Here is a 23,243-nt window from a genome sequence, read left to right as displayed (position 1 = left end):
TCTCAAACAGTCCTTCTCAGGACTACACTCACCCGGACGATCATACTTTACTTAATGATCATTTTCAAATACTTAGAACTTTTTTTTGTGAAATTCCAAAATGTTTAGTCAATACCAAACCTCAAACAGTTCCGCAAGTGGCGACCACTCTTCAATCAAATACTTATTTTTTTTTTTAACCCCTGTAATTTTTCATTGACTACACCATCTATTTTATAAGCTAGTTTTCTTACTCTGTGTTGTTTGTCATTTGCGATTTTCCGCTAGTCATCCTTTTAGGATTTAGGGCGATTTTCCGTCATTCCGTCTTTTAGGATTTGGGGCGATTTTCCGTCATTCCACCATTCCATCATTCCCTCTTTTACGGTCGTCCCTGGTTGATACTTCTAACAAACGGTAATAATTCCGTATTAACGGCTAGTAACGTGGAATAACGGCTAATGATGTGGAGTAACGTCTAGTGATGATTAATGATGGCTAGTGCTGAGCAGTGACGGCTAAGAACGTGATATTGATGTATCGTGAAAAGAATTTTAGGTGGACTTTTCATCTAGCGTACTTGAGCACCACCACAAACTTTCACAATATCATCGGTGATTGGTTACTTAAGGGAGCACACCTCCGTTTTTACCATATTTGGAAAATCACATTGTCGCCTGTCAGAACTTGACTAAGAAAGCATACCAACGTGTGGTGCTGAAACATGCAATAGATTGTGAATATTTTTCTCTCGATCTTTTTCGCAACAAAGAACTTCAAAATGTTCTTAGTCCGTTCAGCTTTCTGGAGTCCAGCTCTGAGGTACGTACGTTTTTATCGTTTGTTACGAAAAATTCCTTTTTATGAGTGCCAGTATGATCACAGACGAATACGTGTAGTCCACCTTTTTCTTCTAACGCAAACAGGGACGTTGAAATTGTCTTTACACGATCGTCTTACGTAATACGATGAACTATCCATTTAACTGGCCTTATAACTAAATGCCAGTTTACCTCTCAGAATGAATGGATTCATATCAATTTGACGGGCGTGAGCATCAAATTTTGTGGAACCCTGGATACGTGTGATCGCTGTGAAGAATTTTCCCTGAAAGCTTTAGATATTTCTCTAGTATCCTCAGCTGTACATGAAAACTACTGTAAAGTTACCTGATAAAAGAAATCTTCTCTGCCGGAAATTTGGCTTCCGATACGTATCACGCCTCTCGCATTTTATCACGAGATCTGCGGTGTTGTGATAACGAAACATCCCTTGCGCATTCAGCACAAAAAGCAGAAATTTCAAAATCAGTTAGGGTGGATACCAACTTCGACGGAGTTCAGAGTTTTTCTTTTAATGTCGTTACTTTGTTTTCATTTCCACAATTATCTGTTTGCTTTACGAAGCAGATATATTCATATGCAAATTTGTCGTTGCGTATTCTCAAGTTTAGCTTTAAATCTGCAAACATCGGATGTGAGACACCACTGAAAATGCAAAATCCTGGGTTGGTTAATTGTGCAGGATTAGGTTGCGATTTAACTAAATTGACGAAACAAAGTATCCAAATCTATTAAACTCTTGCCCTAAATTAGCTCTTTTGCCCTGATACTTTTAATTATTAATTAAATACATAATCTGCACTGCCCAGCTGTAGACTACACCCAAACATTACAGTACATCTTTTATAAGTGGCAGTGTGGCTTTAGTCGTAAGGGCATTTGCCTTGAGATCTGGATATCCCTGATTCAAGACCTGTTTTGACCACAATTTGATCCTGGTAGTCTTTGGTTCAACTTCTCACGGCTGCATTTGTAAATAATTATAGCCAATTGGTTTGTCCCACAGCCAGTTTGGGTTTTTAACAGTTGTTTTGTTTCGTTGAATTCATATTAATCATTTTGCCCTGAAAGCCCCTATGTTCAAAGCGGTTTATAATTAAGTATGTAAATATATGTGTTAATATAAAATCTTTTGAAACTGGGGCAATTGTAGTGATCAAAAGTAATTCAAAACAAATTAAGAAATTATACAGATGAATGTGCTAAAATGTGTTTTTGCTAAAAATGCAAGGTCTAATGTGTGCTCTAACCTACACTGTCAGAATCTTGAGCTCAAACCGTTTTGGATGATTTATTTTTCTTATTCGTTTTACTTGTAAAATAGAGGTAACTGCTTGGAGCACTTTGACATTCTGCTTATAAATCAACTCAGCAAAAGACCATATGGTTCTCATCAAATACAGCAATGCATTACAAGGACCATGATAAGATTCTTTATTTAATCAAATGCAGTCTGCATATGTGGATGATCATATCTTTGTTTCTACAGAATACAGGCCAACTTTGTTGCAAGCTTGTTATTTACATCATGCTATGCTCTTATCATTTCAGCCACGTTTTATGATCAATTCTTGTCGCTTTGCGCACATGCTACATGTTTTTTGTAGGCTTTCTTTGGTACAAGTCACCTTTCACGTTTCTTCCACCCTTACAGGCATTTTATAATAAAGCTTGACTTCATGCAGTGTTGGTGCACACCTTTTACTCTGCACTGCATGTAGCAGGTTGGGTGGGACCCCCTAAATTCCCCTCTATTACCATCTCAGCAGTGGTTGACACCACATATTATATGCTCACATTAGAACTTGCCACTTACCAGGCTCTAACAAGGTAAATTTCGACAAGGGACATGGCCTAAAAGGTAGCGACAGCACATAAAGTGTAACCGTGACAAATGACACCCTTTCTTTAACTTTCCTTTAACTTCCGACAGCAACCTGAAATGTCGACAAAGCACCAACAAAAGACCTTTTAAAACTCAGACAAGCGATGCGGGGAGCCCCCTTGCAGGGTCTCAGTTATTGTCGCATGTCACAGGGTGTGTTGCTCCCACCCTACTCTATTGCCCATTATTGTTCAGGATGTGTCACTGCCACCCTCATTTGCTGCATTGCAAGGTGCGTTGCTGCCACCCCTTTGTTGTTCAGGGTGTGTCACTACCATCCCCATTAGTTACACCATGGGGTTTTGTTGCTGCTACTCCCATGTCAGTCTCTGACACACACACACACCCTTCCTTGCTCTAGGATGCACCTGATAACTGTAGTCCTATTGTCTCACTACTACAAAATGCTTTAGATAAAACAATGAAGAAGTTGATTACCATTAAATGAGATGTAAATGAAACATTAAAACAAAAATGCTGTCAGGAAGTGAAAAACCTTAATTTGTTAACTCAACCAAGTTCCACTGTGTTTATGATTCATTGATATCATCTTTGTTCTTAATCTTGTTACCACTCCCATTATCATACTATAAATTTTTGTGAATATTAATATAGAATCCTTGGAACAAGAACCATTTCTTTGCCTCCCAATGAACCACCGACAAACCTTGAAAAAAACAGTGTCGACCTGCAGAGGTTAAAAACAGAAATAGAAAGGGTGGAGAATGAAACTGTGGAAATTCCCTGCATCATTGGTGGAAAAGAAATTTATACTGGAAATACAGAATATCAATTAGCGGTGAGACACATTTCTAACATAAATATACTATTGGCTATTTTTCTTGCAATTACAGCCAGGGACACAGCTTAAAAAGGTCCAACCAGAAGCACACACACACGGTGCCCCTAGTAGACACTTCAACGCCCATGCAAGACCTTAAAGGCACTCTGTGTTCATTGCTGAATTTGTTTCTAATGATCATTATTTTATTGGAAACTAGGATGCTTGGTTCATATAGGGGGCACTTCTCTGGCTAGTAGTCAGAATATGGAAGCAGGCACAATTCATCCTATAGTCTCATGTTTTCAGCACTAAGTGGTTAACATATGGAAGAAGTGTTCTGTATTTGTGCCAGCAAGTGATTCAATATTATATTTCTCCAGTCTTCATCAAAAGAGTTGGGACAATTGCCAATTTTGTAAAGTTTAAAACATCACACCTGTCCTTTTCAAACCCTCTTCCCCCCAATGCTCCCCCCCCCCCCCCCCACCTTGCCATCCCCCTGAGAATGCTTGGTTTTTTAAGGTGGAATAGGTGGCCTTGTTAAGTCAAAGTGGGGGAGTGGGAGTTGTTTATAAAGAGTCAAAGATCTCATAAACCCTTGAAATAATGCAAACAGCACAAAAACTGTTCTATCATGAGTATCTCGTCCCAACGACTTTGAGAAAGACCAAATGAAAGGAAAGGAAAGGAACTTTATATATTGTCTAATCTTCTAGTGCCGTAGAGCACTAATCGGGCACACTGTAAATTGAAATTAACAAGTTAACACAAATCACATCAAATTTTGGTTTTTGAGGAGAGGTGAAAACCAGAGTACCCGGAGAAAAAAACCTCTCGGTGCAGAGTAGAGAACCAACAAACTCAACCCACATACGACGCCGAGTCTGGGAATCGAACCTGGGCCACATTGGTGGGAGGCGAGTGCTCTCACCACTGCGCCATCCCTGCACCAATGTAGGGAAAGTAGACTGCTAGCTAGCAGTCCCTTCTAAATCAGTCAAACCGCCCCTTTTAGTCACGCAGGCAAGCTTATGAGCTGTGGGGAGAATTGGATTAGAGCATGGCTTGCATGACTAAAGCAGGCATTTCAACTGACTTTATATATTTATCTATAAGGGACTACTATCAGTCTTCAGGAAAAGATGCTTTCAATACTGTAGGAAAATCCCAGACTCTGAGTGCTATTTGTCAACAATTTGATCAAGCAATGAACAGCCTCTTCAAACATTGATGAGTATTAGAACACAGCTTGCAACAAACTTGAAGAAGACAACCAAAACTATATCTGTATCCATATCTGCAAGATGCAAACAAGATGAACACTTGTTGTGTCTAGCGGCTGAACGTTTCTTGGGCTACAGCATGGTCTTTGTTCCTCTTTGTTGTTAAGCAGTGGGGTGGTACATGTATTCACTGCTTCTATATCAATTTTGCAGCCCTACAACCACTCACTAAGGATTGCCAAGTACCATATGGCTACCGAGGTATGTTGTCATGTTTGTGGGTCAAGTACACTGTACTCATACCGTCCTGTAGTTGGAAATCTAATCAAAGCAAGCCCTCTTTGCATCATCAGCTTTACTACCGTCATCTTGTTTTTCTCTGCAGTTTGATTTTCAGGCAATACTAGATATTCATTAGCAACAACTGGATGTGAAGTACAAACTTTGCCTAGCTAGCTTGTCGTGACATAATCCAGCGTTTTATTTTATATTTTAGGTACAATTTGTACATCTATGCGTAATAATTTTTTGATCAGCTTAGATTTAGAATACAACCATTTTTCCTGAAGGTTCTAGACCTTTAACCACAACGGTAGTACTCTTTAAAACCACAACACAGATCAGGCATGTTCCTTTTTATAACTAGAAAATGTGTTAAAAGTCATTTTTTTTGTTAATGCCAGGAAGTTGTCATTAAGGGCATTGAAAGTGCAATGGCTGCAAGGAAGGAATGGGAAAGAACCTCTCATGAACACAGGTGAGACTAATGGTTGACCAATCTGTACATGTAGTTATATAACTCATTAATAATCCATGATGAGAAAACAAAAGAAATGTTTTATTAATCAATGTCTGTATTTCTGATACAGCTTTCTGTTAATTTAGTCCATAAATGTTTCTTTCAATTTTCACGGTTAAAATGTCTTGAATCACCAAAAATACCTAGTGTACAGTTTAACACTTAAAATGCTGACATTTCCTAAGCACAATACAATATTCGCACCCGTATTGTATCAGATATAAAATGTCTCGCCTTCAGCTCGACATTGTATATCCGATACAATCGTCGGTCGCTCATATTGTATTTAGTACTTAAAGTCTCACCATGCCACCTGATCTCTTAAAATCTGATCTTTTTTATGTCTTTAAATGCAGGCAATATGTGGTAGCAAAAGCAAAGTTTCCGAATCTGAGATTTGCAATAACTTAAAGACTTTGCTTTTCATCAATTTTATCCTCCAGGGCTGCCATTTTCCAGAAAGTAGCCGATTTAATTACTGGAAAATACAGAATTCAATCATTAGCGGCAACCATGGTGGGACAGGTTAGGGTTATGTTTGTTTCATTTTCAGCCTTAATGTTAGTTTTGCATTACTCGTCACTGCTAATTGATTTGTGGTGAATAGCATACATACTGCAGTTGTTTCATTTGCATTTTTGATAATTTTTAAGAAGGGGAGGATTGGGTTGGCATATCTCTGATAGCTAGCTTGCACTCACCGTTTATCTTCATGTGTGTGTGTGTGATGTTTAACTCCCAGTCTCATTGCAATATGTCAGATATGTCCAGAAAAGCTGCTACCAGTAATAAGTATCACCCAACTAGTGGACTAATGCAATTTCCTGCATTTTGATTGGCTATGCTACTAGAGGACTATTATTAATAGTCCGCAAGTAGCGAAAAGTGTGACGCTTTCTTTCGTTGTATTCCCAAATAAATATTTCTTTAACTTGCATTTGCTAACTTTATTACCGGTATTGCCTTTTCTGTCCGACTAGTTGAGTGATATTAAAACAATTAGACCCTTCACCCTCAGGGGCCACGAGTCAATAGCCCATTTGGCTCGCCTCGTGCGCTATTGACCTGCAGTCCTTGCGGGATACAGGTCTAATTTTTAATTAGTTGCATGCCGATTTCATTTAAGATCACAAAGTGCTTGCTTTTCTTCCCAACTTTAACATCACTCATGTCTGGGAATACCTGTGGCAGTGCTGGAAATAACAGTCGGTCATCGGACATTCTCCGACCAAATTTTGAAAAGGTGCGGCCAATTTCATATTATGATCAGACACGATGACCGAACATCTCACCAGCACATCTTGAGTTATCTTCTTCAAGGTGTTGTCAGTCAATAAGTTATGTCTGGCCCAATTTTCAAATGTCCGACCAAAATGAAGCTTTGAAAGGACATATGTCCTGTGAATATAAAAGAAAAATTATTTCCAGCACTGTGTGGACAATTCAACATCTCAAAGTGGACATCCTTAAACTCTGCTTGCCAATAACAGCTAAACAGCTGCATTTACACTAACCTAACAATAATAACAATAAATTGGGCATACCTTTAATTGAGGCCCTCCCAGGAGTGTCCTGGTCCCTGGTTCCCTTTAAAAATTTTCTTGTGTTCCCTTATTCCCAAAATTACTTCCAAACTTGCAAATCTCTTGTTCTGGTCATACAGTCTTGAGACACTAATGAAGTGATTTTTTCTATGAATTATTTTCTAGGCCAAGACTGCATATGAGGCTGATATCGACTGTGTGCAAGAGATAGCAGACTTTTACAGATTTGGAGTTCACTATGCCAAGGTACATGAGAAAATTGTTTTTCCACATATGCCCTCATCAGTGGTGATTTTTCTGGACTGTGAAGTCTTCATCACAACTTGGATTGCCATGTTGAAATGGCTCAATCAGAGCACTGTCTCTTTCTGTGGAGCTTCATTTTACCGTAAGCTTGAAGGTATGAAAAGTGGCATGGTCGTCGATAATAATATTATTAGGCATTTCCATGGCAATTGTGCTGCAGGACAGCATTCACTTCTGATACATTTGTCATCCCAAGACAACCTTAGTTTCCATCATTAATGATCGGCAATAATTGTTTTGTCTTTTGTTGTGAATGCCAGATAATTTAGGAGTTCAATCTAATTTGAATTGAAGGAACTACATGGAGGTCCAGAACTTCACCAGCCTCGTGGTGTAATAAACAGACTTGTGTATAGAGGATTGGAGGTAAGATCATCAATAAAAATGAGAGAACAGTGAGCTACATGTATGATGTAATTAGATATCACCTATGATCATGAAAACATCAGCGATCAATTGTTTCCAAAGATTGTAAGTTGGAGAAATTTGTGTGTTTAAATTCCGAATCTCATTGTTACATTTCTAGCTGCCTCATTGGTTCACCCAATCTCATTAACCCAGTCACTCCTCAGGCATGCCCCTGGAGCGCCCCAGTTTAGGAGTAAAATCGTCTGGTTTAAGACAGAGTGAAATCTGTCTAGTCTCACTCCCATTAGTCAATGGGTTAACCAGTCAGTATAGGGAAAATATTGTTGATGTCACCCATTGTCATTAATGTGCCAACTAGTGGTTGGCACATTTGAATGACAAAAGCAATGTTTGTAAACAGATATCTTCCCTATATGTATGTTTTATGCAAGATGGAAAATTAAATCTCAGTGCAAATTTGACATAGCTGGGCACTTTTTGTCGAGTACCTACTTTTTTCAACAACGGGTGGTAAAAAAGCAGAATTTAGGAATGAAACTACATATAAATTTGAACCTTTTCCTTCTAGGATAGGACAATAGCCATAGAACTTTTAATTACCCAATGATATCCAATGCTGTCTCGTGGAATTATTATAGTAATTTCTAAAACGTGTCATAACCGACATGACTGTAAATAAAATATTTTCTTAAACTTACTGTACTTTTCATCAGGGTTTCATCGCTGCTATTTCTCCGTTCAATTTCACTGCAATTGGTGGAAACTTGGCAGGTACTCCAGCTATTGTTGGCAATGTCATGCTCTGGAAACCTTCATCTACTGCAATCCTTTCTTGCTACCTGGTGCAAAAGATATTTCATGAAGCTGGTCTTCCAGATGGTAATAAAAACGCTGTTTTTGGAAATTTTTGTCAGTGTTGGTGAAAGTGGTGGATATTTACCTCCCTGCTTTGTGGTTCGGTAAATATACACTACTTTTTACTGCAACTTCTGTGATAATTACTCTTAACAAGAGTCAACAATAATATTATTGTTAAATATTTAACAATTTTGCTAATGGTGGTAGCCTAAGGGTAAGCACTGATTTCAAAATAACGGCTGAAGGCTTTAAGCTTTCAGCTATTGTAAGGTTGCACATATCTATTGCTATAAGCTTAAAACACTAGCTGATTTAAAAATTAAAATTTTAATATTCCACAGTTTTTGCACTGACTCACAAAATACCTAAGTTGAAATATGTGGTATATACCACAGCACTGTCATTGAGATTTTCTTCAAGTGGGTTCTTTCTTTGTGTAGGTGTGGTAAATTTTCTTCCTTCATCTGGGAAGACCTTCGGTGACAGTATAACAAAGTCGCCTCATCTAGCAGGAATCAACTTTACTGGCAGTGTCGAGTAAGTTATTTCATTTCAATTACATTCAAGTGTTCCATTGTTTGCCATCTTTTTTCTAGTTTTCCTCAGATTTTTCCCAGTCGTATGGATTAATGGACAATTAAAGCACTGTTCTTTCACAGTTTCAGTTGTTACTGGAATACTTCTTGAAAAATACCAGCCCTGCAAGTTCCTAAAATTTTGTTTCAGTTTTAATGAACGAAATTTTACATGAAATGAATCATATATTAAGCTGCGGATATCTACTCAAGTGAAGCTATGGTCTTCACAGTTTGGAATGCAATTTTAGCAATTGCGTTGAGAAGCCTTCAAAATTGAGGACTTTAATGGGGTTTGAACCCGTGACCTTGCGATGTCAGTGCAACACTCTAACCAACAGAGCTACATGTATGAAGCCATTGATGTTAGGGGCTGGTCGTTTGTTAGTTCCTATGTTCCCTTGATGAATGAATCAATCAATATATCAATATATTATGATTCGTTTCATGTATCATTTCATTCATTAATTCATTCATCCCAGGAGCATAATATTATGAACCCCCAAGTGACCAGCTCCTAACATCAGTGCCTTCATAGTTCAGTTGGTTACAGCGTCACACCCGCATCACGACGTCAGGGGTTCAAACCCCATTGAAGTCCAGAATTTTTCAGGTTTCTCTATGCAATTGCTATTAAAATTGCGTGTAGAAGTGCGAAGATCATAGCTTCACTTGTTTCAGTTTTGATCTACAAGTCTCACTTTCAGGAATGAAAGAGTCAAAGTGGCTGTCATTGACGAGTTAAAAAAATCATTGGTGACTTCTTTTCCTTAATTTTTTTTGGCAGGACTTTCAGATATATTTGGAAGAAAGTTGCAGAGAACCTTGATGTTTACCGGTAAATGACACTGAAATCTCTTTGTAATTGTTACAAGGCTTTTAAATTCAGCTCTTGTCACTTCAAACTTGTTTAACTTCTAATTAATATTTCTTTTTTTTTTATCTAATGTATATTCTACAGAACCTATCCAAGACTTGTTGGAGGTTTGTAAAATTTATTACTTTTGTCGTTATAATAATTGTTATTAAAAATTCAATCTCGGATATTGCATTTCTAGCTTTCTGATTGGCTCACTTGTTTTCGGTTATTTAACAATTATTCCATGAGCGCGCGTTGGATATGAGATGGTAAATAGCCAACGAGGCGCGTAGCGCCGAGTTGGCTATAACCAGTCTCATATCCAACAAGCGCGAATGGAATAATTGTTTTATTAAATTCCTTAAACTCCAAAAGTTTGGAAGTACGAAATACGAGCGAAAAAAGAGAGAAAATCCTAGCGAAATCGAAAAAAGTTGATGAAGATGCGATGTTGTGTAATACCTCGTGGTCAGACAGACGCAGGCTCCTCACAAAAACATTTCTTACCTTTTCGCGTATCTCTAAGCTTCGAAAGTGATCCAAACTTTCCACAAAAACGTTTTTCTTTTGCTTTATACCGAAAGAAATTTCACTTTCTGGCGTAAACGTTTTTACTTTAGCAACGCTAAGCGCAATCATTTACCATATAAGGTCAAACTAAGGTATATGAACTGATAACCGAGATTGAGTGAACCAATCAGAGCACGAGAATTGCATTATCCAAGGTTGAGAATTTAATAACAGCTTTTAGTAAATTTTCAACCTCGGCTAATGCATTTCTCATGCTCTGATTGGTTAACTCAATCTCGGTTATCAGCTCATATACCTTAGTTTGACTTTACACGGTAAATGATTGCGCTAAGCGTTGCTAAACTAAAACTTTCTCTCGGATTAAAACAAAAAAAAACGTTTTTGTGGAAAGTTTGGATCAATTCCAACGCTTAGAAGTACGCGAAAAAGTAAGAAATGTTTTTGTGATGAGCCTGCATGTCTGACCACCAGGTATTACACAACATCATGTTCTTTTCGGTTTCGCTCTGATTTTGTCGCTTTTTTCACTCGTATTTCGTACTTCCAATTTTTTGGAGTTTAAGGAATTTAATAAAACAATTATTCCATTCGCGCTTGTTGGATATGGAATGGTTATAGCCAACGAGGCGCGTATTTACCACCTCATATCCAACGCACGCTCATGGAATAATTGTTAGTTAGTATTTACTAAAACAGTGGATAGCGTTGACGGTGTGCTCTGATTGGCTTCTCAATCTTCGGATATGATTATCCTTTGCTATTCACCTCCGAGCAACTTGCGCGAGATTTGGGCCGAAAATATTGTAATCGTTGCAGTAATAAATGAGTTAAAATCATCTTTTTGTGTTTATTATTTCACCGTTCGCAGCTAGTAGTACTTGCACAAATCTTATTGCTACATAGACAATATAAGAAGAGCGTCGTCCTCTCTTAGAATTTTCAAAAATTTACTGAACAATGTCAATCTGACTACCGAAGCCAATTGTTGTTGTAATCTTTGCATCGAGTAGTTCATATAGTTAAGTTAAATCTTATAGTTTAGTTTTTAAATTCATAGTCTAGTTTTTAAATGACAATTTTATAGTCTAGTTTTGTACTTTTATTCAACAGATAACTTATTTTAATTTTACTTTTAATTTTTTTATTATTATGAATTTGTACGACTGGGGCTCGTTTTTCTTATATTTTGTCCTGTTTGTTTGCAGAATGTGGCGGGAAGAATTATCACTTTATCCACCCGTCTGCAGATGTCGGTAAAGTTTGTCCTTTATATTTCTCTTTTGACACGCTTTGAAACTTGTGATTTAACATGTTAAAACATTAAATTTTGTAAAACTTTTCAGAGGCGCGCCGTCTCGTTGTTTTTTTTTTTATTTTATTTAACTTTTATGACGCGTCACATTTTGATTTCGCGAAACAACCTCCCTGAATTAGCGTTGCTACATTCAGATCGTCTGCCTTAGTTATTTTTATATTCATTTGAGTTTGGATTTTGTTTGCCAAATGTTTAGTTGTTTATCGTATGTTGTTAGGCTTTTTTCGAGGACTCGTTGAACTCGGGAAATTTTCGCACAGTGCTGTTAGCAGTTGTACCAATTAAAGAATAACACTGTCGGTTTCCTTTGGCTTGTTCTTGGACGGAACTCGCATCGTAAATTTGCTGATTTTCTATTTTTGTTTTTGTTTTGTTTTTTATCAGACACAGCTGTTAACTGCACCATCAGGGCAACATTTGGTTACGCAGGGCAGAAATGTTCTGCCTGCTCGAGACTGTACGTCCCAGAGTCACTGTGGGGACAGGTGAGAATTTTACTCATCGACATGCGCACGTTGAGATTGAAATCTGACCGACAGTGTCGTTTTTTTTTGTTTTTTTTGTTTTTTTTTTTGCAACATTTAGTTCCATTTACAGAAGCAGCTGGCAGACCACTAGAAAACGGAAACAGACATAGTAGAGCAAAACCATTTCCACTAACATCGAGATGTACAAAGAAATGACAATGATATTCTCTTCCAATTTGGAGTAAATAAGCACTTGCAATTTTTTTTCAAAGACTACAAATTGCATTGGCCCTTAAGGGCTCGTGCAATTTTCTTGGTCTATGAAAAAAGTGTCCTCGTGCTTTTTCATTCCAAGTTGCACTGGAAATCATGTAAATAGAGAATGTTAGCATCGACAACGAGTGCGAATACAAGAAAAGTAGAGTCGTGCTCTACGTATTTAGCAATATGTAAGCGTAAGGTACGAGTTCCAGTCCATTCTATGCACAGTACTCTTTGGCAAAATATCGGCAGTTTAATCTGGTTTTCAGGCTTGAAAACCCCTCAAATTATTTCCCCAACACTGAAGGGTTGTTAGTATGATTATGACAGCTTTAAACTTAAAGAAACAGTTGTAATCACACTCGTCCTTACCGCTACGGCTTTTCGTTGTAAAGTCGTCGCGGACCAACTTGCCGGGACGAGTTCAGCACGCTGGGATGCGCAGTAATCAAAATCCCAGAACTTGTACTCGAAGTCATACTCGTTGTCGATACTAACATCTCTGTTACCTGCACCAATATGGACCTCCTAGCGTTTAAATATCTTACCTATCCTTTTTAGTTGTCTAATATATGGAAATGCCGCTCTTGTTCTGTTCTGATTAAAGGTTAAAGAAAGACTTGTTGAAGAACAGAAAAGGCTCAAGTTGGGAACGGTAACTAGACTCCATCCTAAAGAACACAAACGGAACTTTTAAGCAACGACGAGGTCGACAGCAACGAGAACGTGATCTCACAATATAAATATGGCAAGGGTGTGATAGTTCCCCAAAAATGACACTGTTCGGAACGGCGCTTAATTTAGGGAAAGAAATAAAAATTTATCTTCAAGTAATGACGTCCTTCATAAAACCTCAAATTTGGCTATTTCACGCTGTCGTTTTGCAGACGGCGGCAAAGAAATGGACAAAAGTGGAAAAAAACGCACGTGCAGGGCGTGCAAAGCTGTTGTTTTTGCCCACCAAATATGCAAATTTGTGACGTTCTCGTTGCCGTCGCCGTTGTCGTTGCTTAAGTTCCCTAATACTAAAACGACATAATACAGTTGGCTGCGTAACATACCCTGGTTAAGGGTACAGTGTGGCGCCAGAAATCCCCGAAAGTACATCGAAGCGTAAACCATAAAGTGGATTTAGGATTTTTACTGCTGCAAATTTGTGACAGTCAAGCCTGTCATTGTCTTGTGCTACGCGGCCATTTTCCCCTTTCAGTGAGCTTGTACATTATTTTTCAATTGGTGCGAAGTGAATCTATGATATCTACGTGTTGCTCCCGTCTGGCCTTGTAGCTCAGTCGGTCGAGCAGCGGTGATCTAATCCGAGGGTAGGAATTTGTTGCTAATGGAATTGTTAGGCCGCGTCGATGGGAGTGAAACAAGAAGATTTGGTGTCATCAAACGACTTGATAAAGATAAATGCCACCACCGGTATACCATGGGAAAGACTTGCAAACCGACGTTTCGCCGGAGCGTTAGCCTTTCATCAAAGGGAGTTAAAAAGGAGTTAATTAAAGCGAGGACAACGTGAACGAAAATGTCACTCCAAAATATAACTTGGCGTTATCGCAAGTATTCCGCGATTATTCCGTCTCGTTCCTCTTGTAAAATTCGGGCGAACTATCCTGGTGATTTCACGTTCTTGTTTTGCGTGGAGTACGGCAAAGAAACGCACGGAAGTTCGTGCTGCACGTGCAGTGATGCTAGTATCTTTCCGCTTTTAACCAATCGTGCTGCACGTGCGGCACGCATTTTGGGGCGGTAAAGTAAGTAAGTATAATTCGCATTGCCCTCTCCGTCCTCGTTGCTTAAGTTCTGTAGTCCCTTCTGATGAAGGGCCAACGGTCGAAATGTCATCTTCACGAATCTTTCTTACGGTTGAATAAATTAACGTTATCAACTCGTTTGATAAAAAACAAATGTTCGTAATTCGAAGGTAGCCTGTTCAATTCCCACACTAGTCAAAAGTTGTTGTCGCTCCATTTGTGGACTTGGTTCCTTAATTGAACTGATCTCTCACTGCATTTCCAAGGATTTCTAACACTACAAATTACCCTCTTTTTAACCAGTCAACGCTGCCGTTAATCTCTTGCAAGAAAATTGCCTTCCACGTTGAAACTTTGATTGATTTTGTTTTTCTTTCTTCTTTTGCAGCCTAGTGACTATGATACATTTATTTCGGCAGTTATAGATGAGAAGGTACTTTATATTTGCAACCTTGAACGCTTCAATAGCTTGGAGCGAATGGTTCATTGTCGTTTTCACCCAGCAGTGCATTCGCTAACATCCAATGCCAAGTTGCTTGAAGGATTGTTGGCGGGCAAGCTCCGAGCCTGCATGGACGTTAGAGAAAAGACTCGTGGGCGAAACGACCGGCTACCGGAAGAAATTTTTTAAAATCGATTGAATTGAAAAATTAAGTCTTTTACTGAAACGGGCGTAAAAGAATGAAAAGATCTACTTACTTAGAGTGTTTTGGCTTTAAACACAAAGATTTCGTAGAATATTGGAAATCTAATCCCTTTAAATAAGGCACCCGTTCGAGCGTGGCAGACTGCAAAATTCAATTGGAAGACTCTCGTTCAATTTTTTTATTCTTTGCCCTCACAGGAAAAACATGAATTGAAATCAAACGAATTTCAGTGATTTTGAAAAAAATAAGGCGAAATTCAGCTTGCATGACGGGGTTTGCCGTTTTCCGGGAATGTTGCGTTAGCGTTTTATCCGAAATGCTTGAACTTTCTCCTTCGTCGTTCACCCTCATTGTGCAGCCGTGGAACTGGACCGTTATTTGCTGTATGTTTTTTTCAGGCGTACAAGAGTATTAAGAGTTACATTGATTATGCCAAGGACAGCCCTGATCTAAGTATTTTAGCTGGAGGAAACTGTGACTCTAGGTAATTAAGACTGTTTATTGTTGAACTTCACTCGCGTTTATTATTATAGAAACGTGGCCCCAGTTGTTCAAACAATGGATAGCGCTACCCGCTGGATAATTCAATTGGTTTTGCTAGTGTTTATCCGCTGGATAGTGATTTATCCGGTGGATAGCGCTATCCAGCTGGGCCCGGTTGTTCAAAAGCCGATTAACGCTAACCCCAGATTAAAAATTAACCAAGAAGTTTATATCTCTACTCCCAAGTACTGTTCAACACTGATACTCGGCAAAACTTTACATTAGAAGAAGTCAATCTTGAAAAACAAAAATAAGCAAAAGAAACTTTCACCAAAAATTTAAAACTTGAAGCAAAAGTTTGCGCTAATCCTGGATTAAGTTAATCGGCCTTCGAACAACCGGGCCCTGTTGAACAACTGGCGCCTGGTCTGTTATTTGATCGTCTTCTCTTTGATCACTTTGAATGTGAACGAAATATCTGTTGAATGGATTGAACACTCTGACTCTTAAAGATGGGGAATATGAATTCATTGTCGTTTGAAATTCTTGATGACATCCAGTGAATTGCCATTTCATGCATTTCTCGCAGTGTGGGATATTTCATCGAACCAACGATCATTGAAACAAAGAATCCTCACGACAAACTCATGAATGAGGTAATTTTCCTGTTCTTAAGCCGTTTTCTTGGTCCTCGCCTGTTTGAATTGAATGTATAAGTGTGTTTACTTTCTCCCTTGTGCAGGAAATATTTGGACCGGTGCTTACAGTTTACGTTTACCATGACCTAAAATACAAGGAAGCGCTTGACTTGGTTAGTAAGTGGCTATTAAAAACTATCAAGTGATAGCCTTCGCAGTTGTGAACGCAATTTTTGCAATTGCATAGAGAAGCCTGAAAAATTCAGTGGCTTCATAGCTCAGTTGGTTAGAGCGTCGCACCGGTATCGCGAGGTCACGGGTTCAAATCCCGTTGAAGTCCTGAATTTTTTCAGGCTTCTCTACGCAATTGCAAAAATTGCGTTCACAACTGCGAAGATCATAGCTTCACTTGATTTCATATCCGCAGTTCGTAGATGAACCAATTCATATGTCATTTCATTGTTTATTAAAAACTATATTTAGGCTCCATCCATATTTGTGAATCCGCAACTTTTTCTCTGCGGATTCAAAAAATTTCACGTCCACACGTGACGTATTCAAATCGAATTTGCCCGTCCACACGTATCGGGATTCATTCTAGTATCCAGGATTCCTCTGTGACTTTTGTCAACAGGACTTTCGAGAAACAGGCCCCATGGGCTCGTTTCTCGAAAGTCCCGAAACTTTACGGGTCACTTTCGGGTGTCACCATTCCCTCTGTATCTCAAGAACGGATAGGATTTTAGTCGTCAAATTTCACAGTGATTTTCCTTTTTGTTAGCTTTAACATGTTTTAACATGTTTTCGTTGCCTTACTCAATACACTACGGTAAATAAATAAAATTACGCTTGTTGCACAAATTTCGTCCCACAAGTCATTCTGTCAATCAAATTTCACTTTCAAACGCGCTATACCACCGCTTGCAACCGTCAAAAACGTTTCGCGTAAATAAAGTTGTGATTAGCTTATGGCGTGTAACTTTTGATTGCCGGAATTTTTTTTTTCTTCGTTGCCATTTTTTCCAGGTTGATAGGACGTCTCCTTTCGCTTTGACTGGAGCAATTTTCGCTAAAGACAGGTAGTGATTTGTGAGAAAAATCCCAAGTGAAGATTGGTATGTAGCGTTTGGTTCAAAAGAGAGTTCTCCGGCTCACCTTGTCGAATTTTCTTACAGACGTTTTATTCAAGAAGTTTCTGACATCCTTAGAGACGCTGCGGGTAACTTTTACATCAATGACAAATGTACCGGATCCATTGTGGGACAACAGCCCTTCGGAGGGGCGCGGCTTTCAGGTCTGTCCAAGTTTGAAATACCTTTATTCTCTGTTTTGGTTTGTTAAAATTTGATTTTGCTATTGTGACAAAGTGGCTGTTTATCCGTCCGTCATCGACTTTCCCTCGCTTGGAAGATCAACGAAAAACCAATTACTTTGGTCCTTTGCACATTGATGGGTTGTTGAAATTCTCCGTCTTCATATCGGCGAAAACGAAGCAAATTACTTTCTGTCCACATTATCGACGGTTTTCACATTTTTCACCCATCAGCAATGATGAAAACAATAGTTTTCAAAATTTTCCCACTTCCCCGTCATTGCTCTGGTTGCCACGCACATATCTTTTTTTTGTTGTTCTTTGGTTTTATCATGTATTATATATAATTTTTTTGTCGAATGTATTATAGTAGAGGGGTTTTCAATTGAGTGTCAAAAATTACTTTGGTTTTGCATTACTTCACTCAGTGATTGGTTCAAAGTTCTCGCGCCATTTTTTTCAACCAATCAGAAGTGAAACCAAAACCAATCGTGGCTCGCGCATGCACATTTTCCCGCGCCTTGTGTCGGCTTTCACTGGCGAAAAATGTCTGATTCGTCGAGGCCTTGTCATGTGACTTCAATACCTCAATTTAAACATGGCTGCCATTCGGTGTTTGTTAGATCTCCGTCGACAATAAAGACTCTTTTTCAGGCCAGTAAAACGGACGAATGTTTGACTGCATAGTGCGTTTCTATGCCAGCGAGATTCTCTTTTGAGCCAACAGTGCTACGAGGGAAATTTCTTTAAAAATTTCAAGGCCAACGCGAGTCTCGGTTGCTGTTACGGTGTTCGAGTGGAAATTCGTTTGTGGAGCTTACCAGCTAATGGACTACCATCTTGATTTCAATTCATGCGTTTATCTTTCAAAAAGTGGAACAAAAAAGATACTACTAAATTTCCAAATGGTTTCTCTTCCAACTAAATAGTTACACGATGTTTCCGCGGGGGCCCGCATCTAACAGAAAATGTTAAGATTTTCGCTTTTAGTTTTCAAAATTAAGTTGTTAAAATTGTCATTCAAGTGGTCCATAGAGGAAAATTTATTAAGACCAAGGGGAAAATTTAGAAATGTATTTCAGTCGTTCAAAAATAAATTTTAAAGTGAATTTAGCAGTAATAATAACCATGTCATAGCACCTCATATTGGGTACACTAGAAAGGAAACCTTTTAGTTGCAATTATATATTGTTATAGTTGTTCCAAGCAAAATGCCAATTGTTTGCTTCCTTCCAAATTATAGAAATAAACACAGATTAGGTTAACTCTGAATAGCCAAAACAACAACATTCTAAGTTGAGAATTTGATTCAGAAATCCAGCTTACTAGCAGGGAGAATTTTACTGTAACAAAATATTACTTAACTGCTAATAAGGCACTTTCACCACATTGACAACAAAAATACTTAATCAGGAATTGATTTTATTTTCTAGCAATAAAACAGCAGGAGGATATAAAATTAGGTATCTTCAAAGTTTAGAAAACTTGTTGAAGGTGATTCAGTGCCACCCTCCAAAACGTTTCACAAATTTCATGCTGGCCTACTAAGGACAACAAATTATTTAACCTCTCTTTGCGGACTCTGGTTGCAACACAACTGCTTCAATAATTTTAATCCCCTTCCATTAGATTTAACTTTAAAAAAACCATAACTTCGTATAATTTTCTTTAATAATTGTTCAAAGACATTGAGCAAAAGCATACAAAGCTACATTTGAAAGGTGCATAATCCCATGTTGCAGTTTTCTGGATAAGACTTCACAGAAATAACTCCTGTTACCTTTCCATATGTAAAGAGGTCCCATGATTTATGAGTCAATGAGTCAATGAGACACACAGTCAATATTATATATTAGCAATAATTTATTGATTAAGCCTAAGCCCTTGTTTCAGTGATCAGGCCTAAGCAGGGTTAGGTTAAATTTTAGCTTTCATTTTATGGGTTAGGGTAACTGCACTAACTCATTGACTCATAAATCATATGTAAAAAATAAAATATATTTCAACATTAGATGCAATTTAGCAATTGCTGTAAATAATAGTAATCATTCCTACCATTTCAAAGGATGAATAAATTAAAGTTGAATGCAGTAAGTGTCAGAAGTAAAAAAAAGTGGTCCAATTTATTTAAGCTGTAATCAATTTCCATCCTTGCTTTAGTCCCTGGATAGTGTTAAACAATGGTGGTGAAGTGAACAAACTACCCCAAGGGGGATTCCCTTGCAAAAATGACAGGGGTTCTTGTTGTTCCTTTTTGGAGAAAAATTTGTGGTTTTGTACTGCTTATGATACTGAGACCAAACAGCTGGCAGAGTTGCTGCAGTCATTTAAGGCTATCAATCTGAAAAATGAATGGAACTGTAGAGCAATTTGATAAGAGAGCAAATAACATTTACTTATGAATTATAAAATGCCAGTCATTTGTCAATTTAGAACTGGTTCCTCTAAGGGGTCAGATTTCTTTAGCCTACATCCACAAAACAAGATTCTGTTACCTTTAAGGACCCCTCCTGAGCAAACTGCATCCTCATGTTTGGATTCTCATTGATTTAATGACTTTAATGATATTATGCAAATTTGTTCTACAATAATACTCAAATACCATAAAAGTATTTTTAACCTAACTTTTGCAAAGTTTTCTCCTTGAGCCACCAGCTTCAACTTTGATACTTTGTTCTAAAAGCCAATGCAGTTGTATAGCAATGGTGGAGGTGATGATTAAACACTTTGTTTTTGTGCAAATGAAGAAAAAGAAAGTCAAAGTAACGATGGAATTTAATTAACCCTTTCACCCCTAAACTGGCCATACTTGGTATTTTACTCTGTCTAAAGACAGAGTATTTTGCTCTGTCTAACACCAGACGATTTTACTCGTCAATGGGGAACCCCATGGAGTCAACAGTCTTACAGTACTTCTCAACATAAAGAAAATGAATTCTGTGGACTTGAACATTCCCAAATAGAAATGCCGTATATTCCAAATATGGTTGCGTGAACTCTTCAAGATTTACCTGCTTCAGGAACTTCAAGTCAATGAATATTTTGAATATTTTTCCTGAACTCCTGCAAACTTTGTGCACTTTTTAATGGTTTGCCCTTAAAAAAAGTAACATTCAGAAATAATGCAAATACAACTGAGGCTGTTTTGCATTATCTACAAGACAAGACAACAATATCCTTTATTCAAACACAATCAGTATTAAAGCAATAACACATGCTTGTGGGGTCATGTGCTAACTATAATAAAGATACACTACAGGACATAAAAGCTTAAAACTAACTACAGTATGTGACAGACATAGGATATCTACACATAAGAAATGAGAAAAATAAATCAACTGCTATCCAAAAGATCATATTGCAAATACACCAAAAGGTAACGGTTGATTGAAAACTTCCTTGTGCAAAATGGTAGAGCATGTTTGAAGTCCAGCAGGGCCAAGATGAGAAGTTATGATAAAAACTCTTAACATATTTTTTACCAAAATTATTTTACTACCATCAACCCCAATGAGACCTTATGCATGGGACACTGTTTCTAGCTGCAGCTCCAAATCACATAATATATTAATAAATTTTGCCACAAGAAAAGAACAAACATGTGGGGTGTAAGCAAAAAACGTCCAAGGCAATAAAGCTTCCTTTCAGCCTTTTCAGGAACAACTATCCACTGTCAACCATACTTGACTCAAAACAGAATTTCCTTGATCCAACAACACATGACAGTCCCCTAAAACCAAAATTACATCATTAATTAAAGCTTCCAGAAAACAATAGTCTAAAAAAACCTGAATCTATAGATACCTATATACATCTGTACCTACAAGTCTGTTCTTCCAAACATTATTTTAACTAACATGGATTTAATTGCAAATCCATAACTTGGTAACTACCGTACTTGAACGCAAGGATCGTTGAGTTGTGACTGCTAAAAAGTATAATAACTTAAACATTCACCAGAAAAGGGAATATAAATGACCTTAAAAGCAGCTATTTAAAATATTTGATACTAGGGTTACGTACCCAATGAGACAATCACATTCAAAATCAAATTCATATCTGATCGAATCATTGATCATTCATGTAGAGGTGCCGATCGTAAGGTGTAACGCAGAAAAAAATAACCTTCACGCCAGGGTGCATTCCGCATAGACCCCACGCCGAAGGTACGCCGAGGGCTTTTAAAATGTACGCCGAATAGGCCACAAGTCTACGCCATTGGTAGCACACTACGCCAAATATTGCCTTTATCACTCGCTTCAGTACGCCGACATTTTGTTGATCGCACGCCGGTACGCCGCAAAATTTTAAAACCCACGCCGAAGATCTTCGGCGTACCCTAAACTAAATGCACCCTGGCCTTCACGTTGAACAATATTGCCATTTCCCTGCCACCTGGTACAAGCCAATTCACACATGAACGGAAACCTTAGGAATCCTCCTTTCTGCACATTACAGTAACTTTTTGTACCCGGTGGCAACAAACTTTCCACATTAAAAATTGCGCAAAAAACTCACCTGTTTTGCAGCTCTTTTCCCACGAAATAAAATTTTCCAGGAGCAAATTTTCCGAGGATGCTGGTTGGATTGGACTTTCAAACGATTTACACAACATAGACGTTCTCTAAGAATACATTCCACTTGAAACTGGCGTTAAAACTAGCCTTGATCTCTCTAAAAAGAACGGAAACCAACAAGCTCCCTATTCTCAACCGGCAGCCATTTTTCTGTTCTTCTCGGGAGTGCTTTTTTCACGAGAGCCAATGATAGTCCCGGAAATGCGTCACGTGACATATCGCGCGACTCATGCGCAGACATTTTTCGCCAGTGAAGTGTCGGCTACGTGTAATTACTTCGCGTTTTGATTGGTTTACTGGATTGTCTCCGTCCTTTTTGATTGGCCAAAGTAATTACTTTGCTTTTGGTTTTACGACGCTCGTTTGAAAACCGCTCTATTAAGCAAGTTGTAATATATGTAAATAGTGCATAATAATAATAATAAAGAAGAAGCACTCGAGATGAACCACACCACAGCCATAAGGACGGAAATACTGACGCGAGGGTCAAAATCATATTTGCTTTTCTTTTTAATTTCTGGTTGGCTGAAAAAGTGGCGCAATATTTTGTAATTGTTATAATGCACGACTGAATTCATGGAAGATTTTTCTTCCTTTCAGGCACAAACGACAAAGCTGGCAGTTCGCATTACATCACGCGATGGGTTTCTCCACAGAGCATCAAGGAAACTGTTGTGCCTATTGAGGACTATAAATATCCTCACCACAGTTGAAACAACACCGTTGCAACGCTATGTTCCAAGATAAACAGAAAGCAAACCCCTTAGGTTCATATTATATCAATGACGTTGACAAATAGTTTGAAGGAATCAAAATACGCATCCCAGTTTTGGGGCTCCTGATTGTATTGGGGGGTGAGGCGCTAACGAGCAAGCGCCGGACGGAGACGCTAACTTGTAGGGGAAAGGGGGGGGGGGGGGTTCTGGGGAAATTCTCCGCCAGAAAATTTTGAAATCTTGAAGCTCGGAAATGCTACTTTCAGCCTTTTCGACGAAATATCAAAAAGATAACCTTGGATCAACCGTAAAATGACAGATGTTTTTCTTCTTGTTTTTATTTTTTTCTTGAAATTTGGAAAGGGGCTAGAAGAAACGTACATTGGTCGTCATTTTACTATATGGTGTGTTGATACAGAAACTGTCGAATTTTATTGAAATATTGTACTTACTATATATAATCTATTCATCCATAGTTTTAATTAATATAATAAAGGGAATTTATTGAAAGTA

The 23,243-nt window shown here is 38.2% G+C and overlaps 1 protein-coding gene across 1 annotated transcript; it reads left to right on the top strand.

Moving 5' to 3' along the window:
- The first annotated feature begins 641 nt into the window (after positions 1 to 641).
- LOC137997898 (delta-1-pyrroline-5-carboxylate dehydrogenase, mitochondrial-like) lies at positions 642 to 23,243 on the top strand. Its single transcript, XM_068844220.1, has 21 exons — positions 642 to 801; positions 3,322 to 3,505; positions 4,927 to 4,974; positions 5,397 to 5,470; positions 5,956 to 6,037; positions 7,222 to 7,302; positions 7,657 to 7,728; positions 8,445 to 8,610; positions 9,030 to 9,126; positions 9,952 to 10,002; positions 10,126 to 10,148; positions 11,760 to 11,807; positions 12,254 to 12,354; positions 13,205 to 13,252; positions 14,746 to 14,790; positions 15,403 to 15,488; positions 16,077 to 16,143; positions 16,230 to 16,298; positions 17,152 to 17,204; positions 17,301 to 17,419; positions 22,615 to 23,243. Exons 1-21 carry the CDS (start codon positions 761 to 763, stop codon positions 22,725 to 22,727), a joined length of 1,668 nt encoding a protein of 555 aa, XP_068700321.1. The 5' UTR covers positions 642 to 760; the 3' UTR covers positions 22,728 to 23,243.

This window comes from Montipora foliosa, chromosome 3 (genome assembly GCF_036669935.1).
Source record: "Montipora foliosa isolate CH-2021 chromosome 3, ASM3666993v2, whole genome shotgun sequence".
NCBI classification, from domain to species: Eukaryota; Metazoa; Cnidaria; class Anthozoa; order Scleractinia; family Acroporidae; genus Montipora; species Montipora foliosa.
This window is presented reverse-complemented; position numbering and strand designations above follow the sequence as displayed.

Excerpts from the sequence above, each read along its gene's own strand:
- LOC137997898 (XM_068844220.1), top strand. The coding sequence starts at position 761 with ATGTTCTTAGTCCGTTCAGCTTTCTGGAGTCCAGCTCTGAG. Across the intron at positions 6,038-7,221 it reads CGGCAACCATGGTGGGACAG|GCCAAGACTGCATATGAGGC; the intron begins GTTAGGGTTATG and ends ATTATTTTCTAG. Across the intron at positions 8,611-9,029 it reads TGAAGCTGGTCTTCCAGATG|GTGTGGTAAATTTTCTTCCT; the intron begins GTAATAAAAACG and ends TTCTTTGTGTAG.